This window comes from Ictidomys tridecemlineatus, chromosome 4, assembly GCF_052094955.1.
Source record: "Ictidomys tridecemlineatus isolate mIctTri1 chromosome 4, mIctTri1.hap1, whole genome shotgun sequence".
NCBI lineage: Eukaryota > Metazoa > Chordata > Mammalia > Rodentia > Sciuridae > Ictidomys > Ictidomys tridecemlineatus.
The window spans coordinates 13,146,934-13,166,062 of record NC_135480.1 but is presented as its reverse complement, the minus strand read 5'-3'; the positions used below and the strand labels follow the sequence as shown (position 1 = coordinate 13,166,062).

At 47.1% G+C, this 19,129-nt stretch overlaps 2 protein-coding genes across 3 annotated transcripts in view; one reads left to right on the top strand and one right to left on the bottom strand.

The window, feature by feature from the left end:
- Dtx4 (deltex E3 ubiquitin ligase 4) overlaps positions 1–10,220 on the top strand; it is a 34,549-nt gene extending 24,329 nt beyond the window's left edge. For both annotated transcript variants that reach the window (XM_078045970.1, XM_005331555.5), the window contains 2 exons: positions 1,787–1,876; positions 6,243–10,220. In XM_078045970.1, the coding sequence (XP_077902096.1) occupies positions 1,787–1,876; positions 6,243–6,476 (324 nt within the window). In that variant the 3' untranslated portion in view covers positions 6,477–10,220. The remainder of the gene's footprint in view (positions 1–1,786; positions 1,877–6,242) is intronic.
- A 442-nt stretch (positions 10,221–10,662) lies between these two features.
- On the bottom strand, positions 10,663–14,660 carry Mpeg1 (macrophage expressed 1). Its single transcript, XM_040284289.2, has one exon. It carries the CDS (start codon positions 14,404–14,406, stop codon positions 12,259–12,261), a length of 2,148 nt encoding a protein of 715 aa, XP_040140223.2. The 5' UTR covers positions 14,407–14,660; the 3' UTR covers positions 10,663–12,258.
- Positions 14,661–19,129: the final 4,469 nt, after the last annotated feature.

Here is a 19,129-nt window from a genome sequence, read left to right as displayed (position 1 = left end):
ACAATTTAGCCCAGGGAAGTGTACCTTTCCCCAGACCCCAGTACAGTCCTCACACCCTGCAGATGGCAAAATCAGAAGTGATCTTGTACTGTGCTTTCAGAAAAATTAAAGCAACAGAATTTTTTATCACTGTGCATAAAGAGACAAAATGAAAAATCTGTATGCTCATTTGTTCCTTCACTCACTCATTTATGCAGCTGATCATCTGTGGGAGAGCTGTTGTTAACAACAGCACAGAATTATCAATTTTTGGGGGGAGGGGGGTACTGGGGATTGAACTCAGGGGCACTCGACCACTGAGCCACATCCCCTGCCCTATTTTGTATTTTCTTTACAGACAAGGTCTCATTGAGTTGCTGAGCACCTTGCTTTTGCTGAGGCTGGCTTTGAACTCACGATCCTCCTGCCTCAGCCTCCTGAGACCCTGGGATGACAAGCGTGCACCACCACGCCCAGCTACTGATATTTAATTGGTTGTATCTGGAAGGGGTTTTTAAATAGGGTTCCATCCCTGCAAGGTTTAGGGTTGCTCCGAAATTATGCACAAACATTTGTGTGAGTGGAAAATATATGCATTGCTACTGAGAAAAAGTGCCTTGCTTCTCGTGAGTTGCACAAAGGGGTCAATGAACCCATCTGGCCTCTGATGAAGAAGGCCGGTGTCTTAGTCCGTTTTCTGTTACAGAGTACTGAGCATTTATAGATCACAGAGATTCATGTGGCTCACAGTTCTGGAGGCTGGCCAGTCCGAGATTGTTGTTTGCATCTGGTGAGGGGCTGTTTCTACTCAAGGCAGAAGCAGAAGGACTGCTGGACATGTGGAAGTGGGAGACCATAAGGAGCAACCTCGCTTTAGAGCAACAGGCTTTCACAGTACTAATCCAGACCCTCTAGAGAGAAAGGAGAAGTTCTTTTAGAAAGGCATTAATTCCTCTCCCTAGTCACCCAACAGCCTCTCAAAAGCCCCATCTGCCAACACAGCTGCAATGACTGTGCAATTTCATCATGAGTTTCAGAGGGGACAAACCACAGCCACAATTGTAGCACCTGGATCTGATTCAATCCTGCTTCAGTTTTTTTTTTTTTTTTTCCCCACCCAGTAGCCTGAGACTGGGCTTTAAATAGGATATTGGGCAACCACGGCTAAAATATCGTTAGAAGATTTTTAGTCCCGAGTCTCCTGATCCGTATGCTAAACAAGAAAACCAACATAAATTCATGATGACAAAGGAGAATCCATGGGAATCATTCAGGCAATTCTGCTTGCAGGGTTCATAGCTCAAGACACTTTGATGGTTCTGAGTAGTTCAGAGCTAAAACGTGTAGACCACAGACCTCGGAAAAACTGGGCTTCATTTTCAGCAAAGCCGCTAACATTATGGAAGAATTCAACTTTTCTGGGCCGCAGTAAAACAGTAGATGATGAAGACAGGGATGATGTTTTAGGTTTACTGGGCTCCTACCATGCACCAGGCACCCAATGTGTGTAACATGCGAAACAGCCTCACAAGGTGAGTATCCCATGTCATTGCTATCAAATCGATGGGGATCAAAGGCCCCAGAATTGGGCTCCAGCACATCCAGCTGGGAGGTAGCAGCTCAGTCCAAACCCAGGATGCCCAGTCTGTGTGTTTAATGATTCCTCATACTGCTTTGGGGGTCTGTTCTGTCTAGACTCTATGGCCATTAAGATCTTCATCACTATTTAAGGAGTACCAGCCTGCACTCTTTTCTCACCAGAATTATGTTGAAAAATCCTCTTTGTTTTCTTTCTTTCTGCTTGCAGGGGCCAGAACACCCAAACCCTGGCAAGAGTTTCAGCGCCCGTGGCTTCCCACGACACTGTTACCTTCCAGACAGCGAGAAAGGGAGAAAAGTAAGAGTGGAAATTTCAGAGTCGTTCTGGGGACTTTATTTTCTCAGGGCCTGAGGTTTTGCTTCCTACAATGCAAAGACCAAAGAGAACTGGTTTTGTTTGTTTTTGTTTTTTCCTCTTGACATATAGAGTACCAAGGTCCTATCTGAGTCAACCATAAGTAAAATTGGATATGATTAGAAATTTTTCCCTTTTTTTTTTTTTTTTGCAGGTGAATGAGGTGAGGGCTTTTAATTTGTTCCTCTCCAGGATATTATTGGCAATGATTCATCTATTTTGGTATTTTTTGTTTAAGCGATGCTGCCTAAAGGCAGGTCCTGGGAATAGCACCAGTGGTAATAGGCAGGAACTTGATAGAAACGCAGAACTAGAACCTATTTCAATTTAGCAAGATCCCAGCACATGCTAAAGTGTGAGAAGCACTGATCTGGGGCATGGATCTTAATCGGTGGGAGATGATTTTATTCTTACATATTCTTAGACCTGTCTCCAAAAGGGCAGTGGGAACAATCTTTGGGTTCCTGGACTCCTTAGTAATTCATGATCAGTTCTCCCATGCTTCTATGAACTCTCATTAGAATTTTTAAAAATCTACCTTTGTTTTTCTGTGAATGAGGCCATAAAAATCACTGGGCTTTCAGAATCTTTCCTGGTCTCAAGAGCGTTAGGAACCACTGGTCTAAGGGAGTGCTGGAAAAACACAGGCCAGAGGTGTGTTTTAGTGGGTTTTCTCTCCAAATCTCAGCAGCCTCCTTCCACAGGATGTCAGTGGCTGTGTGGTTGCTGTGGGTCAATGTCTCCGTCTATCTGGGTGGTTATGAAAAAAAATCCCACACACTGGGTGGCTCAGAAACAACAGAAATTGAATTTCTCTCCATTCTGGGGGCTGGGAATCCAAGATCAAGGCTCTGGCAGAATCTGCGTCTGGCAAGACCCACTTCCTGCTCATAGACAAAGCCTTCTCTCTGCGTCCTCACATGGGGAAAGGGGCAGGGGGCTCTCTCCCAGGACTCTTTTGTAAGAGCATTAATCCCATTCACTGAAATGCATTTCTATGCCTTAATCACCTCCCCATGCTCTGTCACCTTGTGGGTGAGTGGCCATCATTTGAATTTAGGTGGTAAATAAACACTCAGCTCCAGGGCGCTCCATTTGTCTCCCTGCTCTGAAACCCAGGTTGAAGGAACAGCCCTTCTGTGGTCCATGCTCTTCCTTCCAAGGGTGGGAAACTGGAGAGAGAGAAGAGAAAGAGGACTAAAGAGAGAACCCGAGAGAGGAAGTGTGGAATCCATTTAGACCTCCTGGCACCTTTTTTTTCCTTCTCTCGCTTTCCATAGGCCCTATCAAGTTATGGCCAGGCCAGGTGAAGGATGGGGTGGTGAAATGCCCCTAGGGAGAGCCCTCAGGTCCTCATGGCTCATGGTATGGATATGTCCTCATCCAGGGAGGAAGGAGACAGTTTGGAACAATGAAAGAACCAGCTATATCACAAGATGTGCCGGTCAAGTGTTCCCAGATTAAGAATCAGGACTAGGCCTGATGCCTGTTTTTCTTGAGGATCCAAATTTTTGTGCCTGAGCCTGAGATCTGCGTCTCAACGGCTGGCTCAATGTCTCTACCTGTAAAGTCCTGCTGTTCAAACTAGAACCATGTTCCCCAAAGCTGCTCTGCCTGCAGGACTCTCTTATGTTGACGACACGCCCTGAACTCCCAGGAGCCAGACTGGACACACTGGTCTTCTTGGGCCCTCCCTCTTATCCACTGCATCCACTTAGCTCCCTGAACTGCCTTCTAAACCACTCGATTCCTTTTATAAACCTGCTACCACCAACCTGGTTAATGCTTCTTCATCTTGCAACGCCACCAGTTTAGTCATCCCAAAACATAATTCCCAGCACCAAACACCTTTGTTTAAAAAGAAATAAGATTCAAACTGGGTACAGTGGTACCTACCTGTAATCCCAGTGTTCCAGAAGCTGAGGCAGAAGTGGGGTGCAGGGGCACATGCCTGTAATCCCAGCAGCTCTAGAGGCTGAGGCAGGAGGATCTCGAGTTCAAAGCTAGCCTCAGCTTAGTGAGGCCCTAAGTAACTCAGCAAGCCCCTGTCTCTAAGTAAAATATTTTAAAAGAGCTGGGGATGTGGCTCAGTGGTTAAATGCTCCTGGCTTTAATCCCCAATACCAGGAAACACCAGGAAAAAAAAAAAAATAGAAGATGAAGGATTGCAGGTTCAAGGCCAGCCTGGGCAACTCGTAGAAACCTTGTCTCAAAATAGAAATTTTTAAAAGGGGCCAGGGATGTAGCTTAGTGGTAAAACACCACTGGGTTCAATCCCCAGTACCCTCCCCCCTCCAAGAAAAGAAAAAAGAAATAAGATTCAAACAGTTGTTTCTTCTTCACGAAGAATACTCCTCTCCGCGTGACATAAAAAGCCTGCTGTAGTGTGGTTTTACACCTTCCTATCTCTCCAGTCGCCCACCCTTGTCCTTCACGTGGGTCTCATTGGAGACTGAGGCACAGTAAGAGCTCAGGCTTTGGAACTAGACCGGCCTGGGTTCCAGTCCTAGTTCTCACGCTCATAGCTGCAGAAACTGGTATCAAAAGCTTCACGTCCGAATGACTTGTTTCCTCATCTGCCCAGCAGTGGTAATAATCTCTGCGTGGACAGGATGTTGTAGGAATTCAGTGAAAGCAGCCATAGTAAAATGTGATGGCAGCTGTTGTTGTAATCATCCATGCCTGGGGCTCCTATTTACTTACAGCAGCGTCTGCACATCCTCTCTGTTAACGTGTACCTCCCATCCTCCCTTCCACTGAGACTCAGAAGCAGCCTCCTCCTTGAAATATATACGGATCCCTATCTAAAGTATACTTTGGTCCCTGGGCCATGGAGTCAGGCAGCCCTGAGGTCCACCTCCAATACCCACCCTGCTGCCTGCCACTAGCTATAAGACCAAGGCAAGTTTTGATTTTTTTTTTTTTAATCTTCTGAGCCTGTTTTTCTCGTTTGTTTTTTTTAAAAAAGAAAAGGTGGCGGGGGTGGGGGGTGTGTGATGATGAGAGTATCTGAATCCCAGTTATTGTGATCACTGTATAACTCAACGCCTGGCGCCGGGTAAGTAACCTCTCGGGAAAGGGTAGCTCCTGTTTTCGAGTTTACTATGGTGGTTCCTTGGCTTCGCTTCACTGTGACAGAATACCTCAGAGCAATCAGCTGAAAGGGGGAAAGATTTGTTTTGAGTCATGGTTTCAGTCCCTTGTCACTTGCTCCTGTCACTTTGGGCCTTGGGTGAGGCGGAACCTCATGGCTGGGAGCATGTGGTGGAAGGAAACTGCTGACCTCCTGGTGACCAGGAGGCACAGAGAGAAAGAGAGAGGGGGGAGAGGAGGGACTGGGGACAAAATAAACCTTCCCAGGGAGCACACCTCCGGGGACCTACTCCGTCCCACGGGACCCCAGGGACGAAGGTTTCTCCCATCTCCCAACAGCACCATCAGTGGGGGACCAAGCTTTTGGCACACAGCCTTTAGGGGACATTTAAGATTCCGACTGCAGCAACGACTGTCATTGCTGTTACGATTCCCCGCCGTCAGCCTGTGCCACGTTTGGGAGAGTTCATCTTTCCGGGTGTCTTCCTCATGTGGACAGGGCTCCGACCGAGACTGGGAATAAGGATGTTAGTCTCGCTCAACCAAGATTTTGTTGAATTTGGATGAATCGGAACATTCTGCAAACCCCAGCACAGGCCACAGCTTCCTCATCTATAAAATGGGGATGATGATAGCACTTGCCGTGGACCTGGCTCCACGTGTGGTGTGAGGACCAGGTGGGAGATAAATATGAGAGAGCCTGGAAGAAGTCAGAGGGCTTTTTAAGATGTCACTGGACAAATATGTCACAGTCTTAGTTGTTGGTAAATTAAAAGGGTAGAAGTCCTCAGATCATAAGCACTGCGACTCCTAGACCCAAAGTTTTAAAATGTGACTATTATGCTGATAGCTGACCCTTTTTTTTTTTTTTTAAAGTCTTATACTCCAGGCACTAGTATGAAAATGCTTTTCTCGTAGTGTTCCATAAGATGTCCACAACCTTTGAGACGGGTTATACCATTGCCACTTTATAAATAAGGATCTTAAGCATCAGAGAGGAACTCTAATTTGTCCGTGGTCACAGTGATTCATTGACAGAGCCAAGATTCAACCGATAGCTCCCTGACTCCAAGTCCAAGTCTCCTTCTCTTTCGTTGAATTGCTTGGGACTTCCTGGCGCAGGGAGATTGGGACCCTGAAGGGGATCCTACCACCCAGGGGACAGGGTCTGACCGACACTGAAGTCCGCCCTCTGTCTCTTTCCTTTGCTCCCCAGGTTCTCAAGTTGCTCCTCGTGGCCTGGGATCGCCGTCTCATCTTTGCCATCGGTACCTCCAGCACCACGGGCGAGTCTGACACGGTCATCTGGAATGAGGTGCACCACAAGACAGAGTTTGGCTCTAATCTCACCGGCCATGGCTACCCGGATGCCAATTACCTGGATAACGTGCTGGCCGAACTGGCTGCCCAGGGCATCTCTGAGGACAGCACTGCCCAGGAGAAAGACTGAGGCTGGAGAGGCGTGGGGGTGGGAGGGGCTGTGGGGCCACAGGGCAGGAACAGGGAGAGTCCGGGTGGAAGTTGATGCCAGGCCCTCCCTACTCCCTCATCCTCCCTCACCCTGCCTCTATCCGCCATCCCACCGCGACTGGGAGGGGAGGCAGATTGCATAAGGTGACATGATTCATAAACCTCATCCGACAAAAGGGGACATGGGGTGATGGCCATCCTGGGTCTGTTCCTGTGGAGTTTTCGGTGCTGGGTAGGCAAGAATCCCCACCCCCTCCATCCCTCAAGTGGGGGGCACGGTCAGCACACTCGGGTGTGGACAGTGCGTGGCGCTGCACACCCTGCCTTGTGAAGCTGAGGTCTCTGGCCTCCGCTGGCTTCTAGCTGCTTCCACTCTGCTTTGAGAGCGGAGTTTCCGCTTTTCTCTCCTCCACTGAGGCAGAGAGCTCTCACTGTGCAAGGTGGGTGGGGGGCACCAAGGGGTGGACCGCGAAACTGCTGTGACATCAGATCCTGGATGCCTTGGTGTGGGGCGAGCAAGTGCTTCTTGCTGACAGGGTCAGGGAGGCAGACGCCCCTGGGAGCGGGTTCAGCTCTCTCCATCGTCCTCTGGGCTTCTCTGGGCCCTCTCTTCCCCCTCACACCTGTGACCTGTCCAAAGAGGCATCGGGTTCTTTTGCATGGATGGATGGACTCTGGGATTCTTCTCTGGGCTGGCATCCTGTGATGCCGTTTCCAGCCCCTCTCTGATCAAACCAGAGCCTGCGTCCCACTGGGCATCTGCACTGTCCTCAGGGAGAGGAGCCCACAGCCTTCTGCCCAACTCATTCCAGACCAGCTCAAAGATTCCACGAGTTTCATGGATTCACTGTGAGTGGGGCCCATGCTGGGCCCTGTGCCGTCTGTGTACGAGCCTATGTGTGTGTGGGTGTGTGCGTGTCATGGGCCGCGTTGGTGGACAGTCCATCCCATCATGACCCTGAAATCTATTTTGCAAGACGCCAAACCCCAGTTCTGAGGGATGAAACTGCCAGGGTGTGGTCCCTGGACTTTCCTCTTCTTGCCAATCCATCTCATGATAAACGTGCAACCTGATGGAGGTAGAATTGTGCTTAGGGGGATGTGTGGAGGTGAGACCTGGACCCACACCTTTTTCTATTTCTGTTCAAGACGGAATCAGAGCCAACCTCCGTCCAATCTTGTTTTTATGAGGGTTTCAATCTGTACCCGTGCAAATTTGCTAGGTAAGCCTAGAGATGGTGCTGGGCCCCTCATCTGTCCCACAGATGGACCTCCAACATGGTAAAAGCCTCTAGTTCATTCCTAACAGGGTTGGGACCACATTATGTTCTGGTCCGAAGTGCATCTGGGTTGTATCCCAAGACCCTGTCTCTCTCCCCTCAACATCCTCTTGCCTTTGGCTCCAATAATGGATTGAGGATCGGGGAGAACAGGGCTTCTCAAGAAGGGAAACCCAATTCTCCCTTTTGAAAGTGGGTTCTTTGAACTATGTGTTTGGGGGAAGTTCCTCTGGATACTAATTTGAATTTATATACCTCATGTTTTGGGGGTTTGACGTATACATATATATGCATATATATATTTCATAAAATTAGGAAGGTTTTTGATGCTGGAAAAAAAAATGAAACAAAAGAACCTTCCACAGTGGTACTTAAGTTAGAACTGGAGGCCAAGGTTTCATAACAGCAGCTCTGCAGCTGCTTGCTGTTAGTCCTGCAGCCACTTTGACATAAGTGTGACGAGTGGATTCACCTGTCACCAGTTCCTTGGGACTTACTGGTGCTGAGTCTTTCTTTACTCCCATTTGGCTACAGGGACCATAATTGGCCACATCAGAGGGAGCTCTGAGAGGAGGAATTATTCCTGCCACCCTTAATCCAGTCTCCCCCAGCAGTGGGAAGCTATATTGCAGATGAAAAGACTGGTCCTGAGTTCACTGCCCCTGGGGCATAAGTTCCTACCACAGTCAGGAAGGAAACATTAGAACCAAATGACAGAGATGTCCCTGCAGAGTGTAATGTCACACTGCCAAGTCATCACATGCCAGAGATCATCCTCTGGGCTTCTCTGGGCCCTCTCTTCCCCCTCACACCTGTGACCTGTCCAAAGAGGCATCGGGTTCTTTTGCATGGATGGATGGAACTCGGGGATTCTTCTCTGGGGTAGCGTCCTGTGATGCTGTTTCCAGCCCCCGTAAGCGTCCTACCATTGCCCTTGTCCAGTATCTTCTGGGCTTCTAGGCCACAGGGATGAGGAACAAGACCCAGGGCCTGTGTGTAGGAAAATTCAGGAAGCTCGAGTGGAAAAGAAACGCAGACCTGCTCCGACAACTGGAAATGGGCAGCGGGGCGACCCTTCATCAGGCAGAAGGACAAGGACTGGAGATGATATATAAGGGAGTCAGGAGGCAGTGGCAATACCGATTGGAGAGGGGGTCTTCATGCCTTCAAGCCCCCCACCCCCACCCCACCCCACCCCAGGTCTTGGATGTGTTTGTGCCCCATTTCTCGTCCTCTCTGAGGATGCTCGGTAGGGGCTACCTCACCCTCAAGCTGCTCTTCTTGTGGAGCTTTCTGGGCAGAAAGGATCTTGGATTTCCTTTCTAACACTGTGCTAGGCAAGGCGGTGGGGGGTGGGCACTCCCTTGCCCCTTATCTTGTGCCAACGTGGGAAGGCAGAGTCTTGGTTTCCAAGAGAAGCCTGCCAGCAGAGCCCTGTGTGCCCACTACTGGGAAGCAGGGTGTTTCCCGCTAGAATCCCGACTGTGCGCTCTGGGCCCAAGCAGGGGCTCTCGGGCTGTTCTTTTCATGGGCTTAGCACCAGCCCCAGAGTCTCCAGGGATGACCCACGGGATCAGAGACAGACCTTCTCAGATGCTCATCCTTTAAAAGGTTATGTGGTGTGTACGTGGTGGCGTGTGCCTTTGTGTTTTCATTCCCTTCCCCCTTTTTGTAAAAACTGAACATGTCTGTGGTTTTATACTTGGTCAAAAGTGCTCGTCCTGGTATGGCACTATTGTGTGCATGAGAGGACCGGGGGAAGGCCTCTGCGGTGCAAGAAAGGCCCCCGGCCCCGTTTCCTTGTCTGTGATCCCTGGCATTTGAGTGGGGGGGTTCTGGAAGAGACAGGTGAATGTCCAAATGTGATTGTCGCGTGTGTACACTGCTGTGTTTTGAAGTTCTTTGGTATTACTCTGAGAGGACATCGCCACCTGGTGCTCATGAGGTGTATGTGCAGAAGAATAAATGGCAAATGAACAACCACAAACAGTTGTTCCTGGGAGCCTTCTGCTTTTTGCCAGACTAGTGCACCTGGGAGGCATCTGGGTTACTTCCTCGGTCTGTAACCAACCACAAACCCTTCCACAAGATAAGGGGAAAGTCTCTTTTCTCTAATTTTCTTTGTCCACTTCTTTTCTTTTCTCTAATTTTCTTTGTCCACTTCTTTTCTACCCACACATTTGACCTGACTTGACTCCTTGCTCCCCCAGAGAAACAGACCACATGGCAAGGGAAATGGGAAGGTGAACCGTGTGGGAGAAAGGTCATCTTTGAAATCATGAATGTTGACTTCTTAAATGTCCCTCCACCTGACTACAATACAGTGTGTGTTTTAATCATTTCTAGACTGCCGTTTTTCAAATAAATGTGTACTATTAATCATTCCACTATTGATAAGAACACAAAAATAAAATGCAAATGCAGAACCACCAATGTCACCAAAATCTGTCTCCATCTCTGATAGTCCATGGGGGTGTGGTGTTCTTGGAAGTCAGGACTGGTCTTTCTCCAGACTTCAGACTAAGATCATCTGTTAGGAAGCTAAAACACAGCAGGAGCCTGTGGGTGTGAGCCCTGCACCCAGAATCTGACGTTGTAAAGCGATTTGATGGATGTGAACAGCACAATCCCACGTTCTGATTTCATATGGATGAACAGTGTTGGACAGTGTTCCTTAGTACCTGCTTAAATGCACATCTCTGTGTAGTTTTGTTCATAGAAATAGAAGTTTGTAAAGAACTTTGATTTCAATGGGCAGTTAATGCATTTAAAGTCTGGCAACCTTTGGCTGTACTTTGCCATTCTGATGGATAATTGTTAAAGATTTCATAAAGTCAATATTTTCAGAAAAGAAGTTAGGTTAGCTGAAACATACAAACACCCAGGTATTTAGAAACATTTTAATGCTTAAGGGGCAGGGTAAAGGGAAGAGGTTATAGAGATTGGTGTCCTTGAATGGACAGTCAGGTAAGAGGGGCTCAAAAATCTGTTCTCTATCTCAGTTGGAAACGAATGAGTTTTCTTACTCCCACCTTCCCACAGTCTGAGACAACATGCTCTTCAGAAAAAAAAGCCTGCTGTCAGCTCAAACCCTTGATTGTGAACATCAACAAGGAGAGAACAAAGTATCCTTCATAGAAGATAACTCACTGGCAACATTTGATATGGCAAATGTATGTGTAATTTTTTTTTTTTAATGTGGAGGAGCATTGATGTTGTGGAGGTGACTGCAATTAGACAATACTGGCGTTCAAGTTGAGCAAAGCCCCACACACTTCCAGGTGGCAGTCCTGCGTCCTGCTAGATGCCCCAGGAAACTCAGTCTGAAGCTGCTCTAAATGTCACAAGTGGCTCTGGATGCCTTTTTCAGCTCATGTAAAGACAAAGATTGGATCACCTCTGTCCCTTTTCTACCAGGTAAAGCAGTTGGTGCTTTCTACAGTGTTTTGGTTAGGGAGGAAATGATACTTGGAGTGGATTCTCACTTACTGTTGGAATGTGGTGTGTCTGTGCACATGAGCCCCTGCACCCAGGCTTGTGATGGAAAGACAGGAAGGGTGCAGGCCATCCACAGAAGAGGAAGGGGGTATATTTTGGTAGCACAGAACACAAAGTCATAATGTTTGATCTATGAAATCGACATCTCCCCTCAGTGCCTCATCTAGGACGATCTCGAGGAGGACAGCAGTTAGCTGGTTGGGAATAAGAATCCCAATTTTCCCTGAGCACCAGAGTCTTTTGCAGTTTTTTTTTTTTTTTAACTACATGTGTCCCTGTAATCTCTTCACCCATGGCCTCCTAGTAGAAGTCTATAAGTTGAAATATATTCATAGGACTTGTGGACACTGGTCAGAAGTCCAAGAGTGCTCTGGTCTCAGGAAGTCCTAATCCTAAGGCAGCTGGAAGAAGGGGAATTAGTTTAGGCAACATCTTTCCTTTCAGATGAGCTGGGGGGAGATAGTAGCCCATTGACCCAGAGCCCTCAAAGCTGAAATCAGGGGCCAAGCGGGGTTTCCTGTGTCTCTAGGGCTCTGTCTCTAGGATCATAAAAAAATCAAGACAGCTTTTTAGAACACAAAATAGAGATGGTGCTTTACAGGAACTCTGACAGCTCCCAGATTGGAAACCACTGCAGACTTCAGACGAAATGCATAGATTCCAAATTCAGACATCTATTTTCTCCCTCCTGTCTTGTGACACATGCACAAATATAGGAAAAGACACTTCCTCTCCATTTTAATCCCCCGGGGTAGCTTTTGCTTAGTGAGAGTCAAGATTGCTCCCTCTCCCCACCTCCAATCCCGTTCGTGTAGCTCATTGCATTTTCTGGCTCAGAGACCTAATTAAGAAGTCACAAAGTGATACCTGCTTTTTGTTCCATTGACACCTCAATACTTAGGAAGGCAAAAGTGGAGAGGGAAGACATGACAGACGTGCCTGAAGCTGTGGTCAGAGGTGACAGCACTGTTTCCCCAGGAAGATTTAAGCTGGGCTTTGCTGCAGCTCTGAGGCGGGGAAGTCTTCGGGGGGTAGAATCTCTGAAGTCAAATTCCTCCTCTCCTCCTCGAATAACTGGTATTCCCTTCTCTTGTATTTCCGGGTGCCATAGATAGCCAAGGCAATGACAGCTGCCAGGACGGTGGTGACTCCCACTGTGATCCCAGCTGTTGCCCCTCCCGACAGGCCTTCGCTGTTCCCACGGATGACTTTTATGACTCTGCGCAGCTCCAGAGGTTCCCCCAGCCTCCATCGGTGGGTCTTGGAGTCTCTAATCCAGGATCTGGAAATCTCTCTGTTTGTCACTAAGACAGTGTTGGTGCTCTGACTTAGGAGGGGTGGCCTGGTGAAAGGTGGGAGCCTGGCGGGGGGCAGGGACCCACCTGTGAAGACCCCAGCCTTGATGCAGTAGGACACTTGGCATCCATCGCTGATGATAGCTAGGTGTTGGCTAAAGCCCTCGGGACACTTTTTCAGAGAGGGTACCCCATCTGTGGATATAGAAGACTTTAACAAGGGGTTCCCAACTGCACAACTGAAGAACCCACCAAAGGGGACAGAAAACTTGTGTCCCATCTCATAGTCCAGAGAAACACATACGCTGAGGCTTGTAAAGAGGGTCACTGGGATGTAGCCAACTGGGCAGGATTGTGCATTTGTCATCGGGTTCACGCTCTTACTGCTGAAGAGGCCCCCAAAAAGAAGTCCTGAGTTTGCAGGGACTTGGTCCTTGACCATGCACCAAAAAACCCTAAATTGAACCTTTGACTTCTGGAATACATCTTCACACACCGTACTGCAGAAAATGACCAAGTAGCAATTCTCCTTACACTCCAACTGACTATAGCCCTCCTCATAGACCTGAGTCAGCAGATGGACTGCAGAGTAGCCAGCAGGGCAGGAGAAATCGCCAGTGAGTGGATTCTTCTGCTGCAACTTTTGGCAAAGGAAAGCACTCTTGCTCCCTGTGAGTGGAGTGCATTCTTGATAAATCCCACCAAAGGAGAAGTTGGTCATTTTCCCCTCACAGGAGCCATCATCTGTATTGGCATGAAAATTGAAGTTGGGTGAGTTGATATCCGTACACCCGGGGTAGGTGTTGAAGTTGTAATACTGTCTCACAGCAGTCTCCACCGTTTGTGACAGCTTATTCACCAAGGGACCAGGCAATTGAGGCAGCGTGTTCGGCTTAATGAAGAAATGCAGGGGCAGGCCAGCACGATCGATTGCCACCAGGTGGTTGGTGGTACTCTGCTGCCAGGTTTGGAGGGTGATGCCTGGGTAAAAGGGAACCCCTCCAATGCTCTGAACCCTGGAGTTGGTTCGGTTTGCGAGGTAGCTCTTGGTCAAGTCATCCTGGTAGGTGACGTTCACCGATGCTTCGAAGTTCACGGTGTTTAAGAAGGAAACTCCGGCAGACGCGGTCACACCTACATGGTTGCTCTGGCTGTCCCGGAGGAAGGAGGACTTGATATGGTCCTCCTGCATGAGAATAGCTCCAGCTTCCAGACTAGTGATGACATGGGTGCCATAGTTGAGGACCAGGAGCTCTGCTAGGTAGGTGGCCATTCTTGTCTGATTGTTGGCTAGAAAGTCAGAGATGTCCATGAGGTCCTTCATAAATCCTGAGCTGAGTCTGGATGCTGGGTCGATTTTGACTGTGTAGATCAGGTTTCTTACCTGAACACGAGTCGTCGCAGCTTTGTCCCTCACTTGAAGGGTCTTCAGCCTCTGGAATTCAGTGGAGAACTTGCCATTGACCTTGGAAAAAACAGAGATCTCCATGTTGATGGAAGAAGAGATGCTGCTCTTGTAATTCATCCAGGATTCCAGGATTTCTGAGTTCAAGTCCAGGTTGCTCTGTTTCTGAGGAATGGTGAAGACTTCATCGGGGATGATGTACTGTCCATCCTCTGTGGTTCTGCAGTGGGTGTAGTTCAACTCTATCACCCGTCCCATGTCCACGTTGCGCAGATTATCCCAGCCCCCTCCGGGGAGGACCTCCAGCACAGGGATTTTCAAGGCATTCTTGCATCTTTGAACTCCAGTCTCCTCTTTCTCTTCCAGAGGCGGGTCTGTTCTAGCGCAGGCCACCACAGCCCAGAAGACGAAGGCAGCCCTCAAGCTGCTCATGGTGCTGACAGCCCCGGCCCCACACCAGCTTGAAGCAGCAGCCAGCGAGCACACTGAAAGATGGAAAAGAAAGCAGTGGCTGAAACAGAAATTTCAACTCTTCTCCTCAAGTCAACGGTTCCTCTTTAGTTTAACGCCACTGCAAAACGGGGAAATGAAAGTTGGTTGGAATATCGAGGTCTATTAAAACCTCACAAAACTTATGCTCTTCTAGTATGCAAACAGAGTCCTGTGCTTCAAAGTTCACTGCCCTGTGTTCCCTATCTGCAGCTGGTTACTCTGCCGCAGTAGTGGGCACCCCAAAATCGTGCCTCCGTGGCTTACCACTTCCCCACCCAAAGGCTCTGGATTGGGTTGTTTGTTCACTTTCTTGGACGTGATGTTTTAGATTTTGCTTGACTTCTCTCTCCTGGGACTCCAGGGACAGTTTCCTTTTACTGGAAATGCAGAGGGTACTGGACATATCACCCTTACTGAGATACCCCGCCTCCACCCTACCCACTCGGACTATAGGGAAAGCAACTGAGGAATGGTGAAAATTTCATCAGGGAAATTAATTCCACCATTCACCTGATGGTGGAAGTCCATAGATAAACACATTTATCGTTGTAAGTGCTGATAGTCCTGGCTTTGGAGATGGAGTTATCTGAACCAGAGCTTAATGTGCCCACCAGGATTCTGTTTGCTGTCTGCTGGGAAAACCTCAGTCTGCATTGTTCTAAGCATTCAGAGTGAGGGTAGGGAACCCCCACACTGTGTTGTTGTTTCCTTTCAGTTAGAAATGCTCAAGCAAAGACAAATACATGCTATAATCTAGATTTTTGATGTTTTAAAATTTTGCTTGACTGATTTACCCAAAGATTCTGATTTACAAAACACACAGTGGACAAGGATTATATGTATGTGTGTACATGCACTTACATAATCTTCCATGTGCATGCAGTTTGCAATAAGTTGTACCTCTGGTATCTCTTATGCCTTTTTATCCTATTTCTAAGTGCATATCATTGGCACAGGTGCATAATAAAGGATGTGCCTCTTTATTTGTTTTAAAGCAATAATTCTTTTTTAAAATATATATCATTAGGAAAACATATGTCATGAATTTCCTTTTGTGTGTTGATGCCAGGTCAGTTAGATCCCCATAATTTAGAACAATGTCTCTTGACCCATTGCTCTAGTTCCAGGATTAATTGAAGCCCAGCTCAATTAATTCTTTGGGATAATTAGAGTGGGTCTCAGTACCGTTAGTGGTAGCCAGGGAATCCAGAGCAGTTAATGAAGCAAGCTCCCCATTGTACCCTCCTGTTTTCAAAATCAGACCATAAACCAGGTGCTGAGGCTTCAAGGAGTCATGTCTCAACCCACGAGTATCACTGTGCTGTCACCTAAGAAGCAGGTTCCAAGGAATTAAGTTAACTAGGGCTGTCACTGATGCACCCGAGAAGTGTTTTAGAAAAACATGAGGCAAGCTGCCGAGCTTCACAGGCTGAATTTCACTAGTGACAGTTTTAAACCCCTGATGGCAATCTGTAAATACAGAAATGCCACATTCTGGGGCTATTCAGGCCACAGTTACCATGCTTTGGGGAACTGACTTACACTAGTCACTCAGGAAGGCTTGACCTATGAACCAATGTCTAGTCCAGGCTTGGCTAGAGTGCCAAACATCTGCACAGGATGTTCTGGCTACGTTGTAATCAGTGAGTTATAAGTTCATACCTCAGCAAAGACCCCAGAATTAGAGAAATGACAGTTCAGTTCCCTTGAGTACTTTCAATACTCAATATCTGCATGCTTCTTTTCAAATGTTTTAGGGATGGTTCCTGAGGATGGGAATACTCTCCTTCTGACACTTGGTTGGAGGTTTGCTCACGATTCTTACTGTTTTCTCTTTGCTAGATCCTGTTGAGACCTCACTCTTCTGCAGTGAGAACCCAGGCAAGGTGAATATAGACAATTCTATATTCAGGTGTTCCTAAATATTTAAACAGCTAGTCATCGTCTTTTTTTTTTTTAATTATTATTTTTGTTTTGTGATACTGGCAATTGAGCCCAGGGGCACTCAGCCACTGAGCCACATCCCCAGCCCTTTTTATTTTTTATCTTGAGACAGGGTCTCATTAAGTTGCTTAGGGTCTTGCCAAGTTGTTGAGGCTGATCTCGAACTTGCAATCCTCCTGCCTCAGCCTCCGGAGTTGCTGGGATTATAGGCGGGTACCACCATGCCTGGCTTTAAAAATTTTTTTCTTTTGTTTTTTGCTGTAGACTTCGTCTTCAATTAAAAAAACAAATTGAAGATAGAGAAAAAAGCCAACAAGAATGAAATTATATACCAAAATATCATAATTATTTTAATAAGTGAGAGATTCTTATGTCACGATGTTCTGATAAAAGGATGATATACATCCAACTTGACCCCAACTATGTACTATATGTGCTATAACATATGTGTGATATGATAGTTATAACTGCAACTAGAGGAACCTGTATACCAACCAATTGACAGTGATTATATCACATGGTTAGGTTAATGAATAATTTGATTTCCCCTCCCTCTTTTCTCTGTTTTACTAAGAATCTACCTACTACCAAGTAGCAATAGTACAAAAAAAATCATTTTTGTATTCAGGAAAAAAGTAACCCCTTCCCCCAAAATGCCTATATTTTTTAAAAAGAAAAATCATTTCTGGAATTTTCATTAGCCTAAAATGGTCCAAACGGATGGACTCTGCAATTCCTGTGCTCAAAGAAGTTCTCTTCGACTCAGGGCCAACAAGGAAAGGAGAAGTCTAAGGATGGGAAATTTGGGCTCAACCGCATTGGGTCTGCCAGGGGCGGGAAGAGTTTCCTGTACCCACAGAGTGTGAGGAAGTGGGCCAGGGAGAGCTGGACCCAGTGTTTCACCTGCACCTTTCCTGTCTTAGTCCTTCCACAAAGAAATCATCTTTTTTATTTTCTATTTTTTTTTTCATTTTTACCGAAATGCATATGCAGTCACATATGCTCACCAGATGGCCACCCGGGAGGAGTAGGGGCTGCGGCTAAACGCTGAACTTTGGCCTCTAACAGAAAGAGGCACCTCTTCCACAAAAGGTATATATCTGCAGTGCTGAAAAGCAATTTCACTTCCTCCAACAAGAAGCAAGAGGGAAGTCCCAAGTCTGCCTTCTTGCTCAGTTTGAACACGTGCAAACTTCTGAAACCATCTCCTGGGGCACGGAACCGTGATTCACGTCTGAGGTTCAGTTCTGCGTGGGCTTGGAAATGGTTCAGGTTCTGCCTACTTCTGCATCTTGCCTGTGCTCTGAAACAGTCGTGTGTGCCGGGACCCTCCCCCTTCTTATCTGCAGCAGGAATCTAGAAGACTCATCAAAAAAAAAAAAAACTTCACAGACTCTGAAGTTTTATAAGCTTCATTCTGGAAAAAATCTCAGAGGTGTGAGTCGCTGAGACTGAGTCCGGAAATTCAACAAATCAGGTTCAAAGCCACTGGCCCCAAAAACCAAACAGAAAAGGTAATGGTGAAAAGCACGAATTAGTCCTTAGCCCCATTGAGTTCTGCCCTCTGTGTGGAGGTGCTTGGTGGAAGGGCTACAGAGGCAGGCCGTCATGTCTAAGAACCCCATCTTCATAATGTGTCAGTTTTGCAGGACACAGTGGCCCACACCTGAAATCTCAGCAACTAGGGAGGCTGAGGCAGGAGGATCCCAAGTTGGAGGTCACCCTGGGAAATTTAGCAAAATTTTTCTCAAAATAATTTAGAAAGGGCTGGGGGCTCCGCTCAGTGGTACAGCACCCCTGGGTTAAATCCTCAGTACTACAAAAACAAGTTGATCAATTAATTAATTAAAAAAAATAACTTTCAGCTTTACTTACTTCTGGTAAGGCTGACACAAGTGCACATCTCAAGTTACATTTAAAAGGACCACTGCCCTTCTCTTTCAATGGTCCTGCATGGCTTCCCTTCGGCTTTTTCTCTACCCTCATAGTTGTACATTTGTCTTTGGTCATACTTCCCTGTTGGGTATTTGAGACCAAGCCGATGACCTATATTTTGGCCAAAACCTAACCTCTTTCTTTTCTACTGTTAAGGTCAGCTGACACTCCTCAGGGGTGATTTTTAGGAACTTGTGAGGAGCCTCTGGGCTCCTTCACTTTCTTCCTCTTCTAGTTATGCCACCTGCCAGGATGGGTCAGGGGCTGGCAGACCACACGTGGGTTCCTTTGTAAACGCTGCAGACATTCCCTTCTCCAATGACCCTCTTCTTTGCACCATGCACAGGTTAGCTTCCTGTTTTCCAGGGTCCTCACAATCCCGGGATCAGAAGGTTGGGTGGTTCACCAGAGGTGCAGGATCCTTAGAGGGCTCCTATTGTTCCTTGGGACCTGGCTGACCTTGAAGGGCAAGGACCGAAATATTAATTATATTTTTCTTAGCCATTTTATTTCCGGATTTTGGTCATTGTGTCTGTTGTTGAACACCCAGAAGAGTTCCACCAGCCTTAAAAGGGGAATGGTGGGTCTTAATTTTAACTTTTGCAATTTTACAGTTATTCCCCTTCTATTTAATTGGGGTCAGTATCAATACAGAGAGCCAGTTATATGCTCTCTCTCCTATAGGTGATGTCTTAGTATTCCAAATTGACTCAGGTTATTCTATTAGAAGTTGTACTTCTACAAAATACGAACAGGCAACTGTTATTAAAAAAAAAATTGTTTT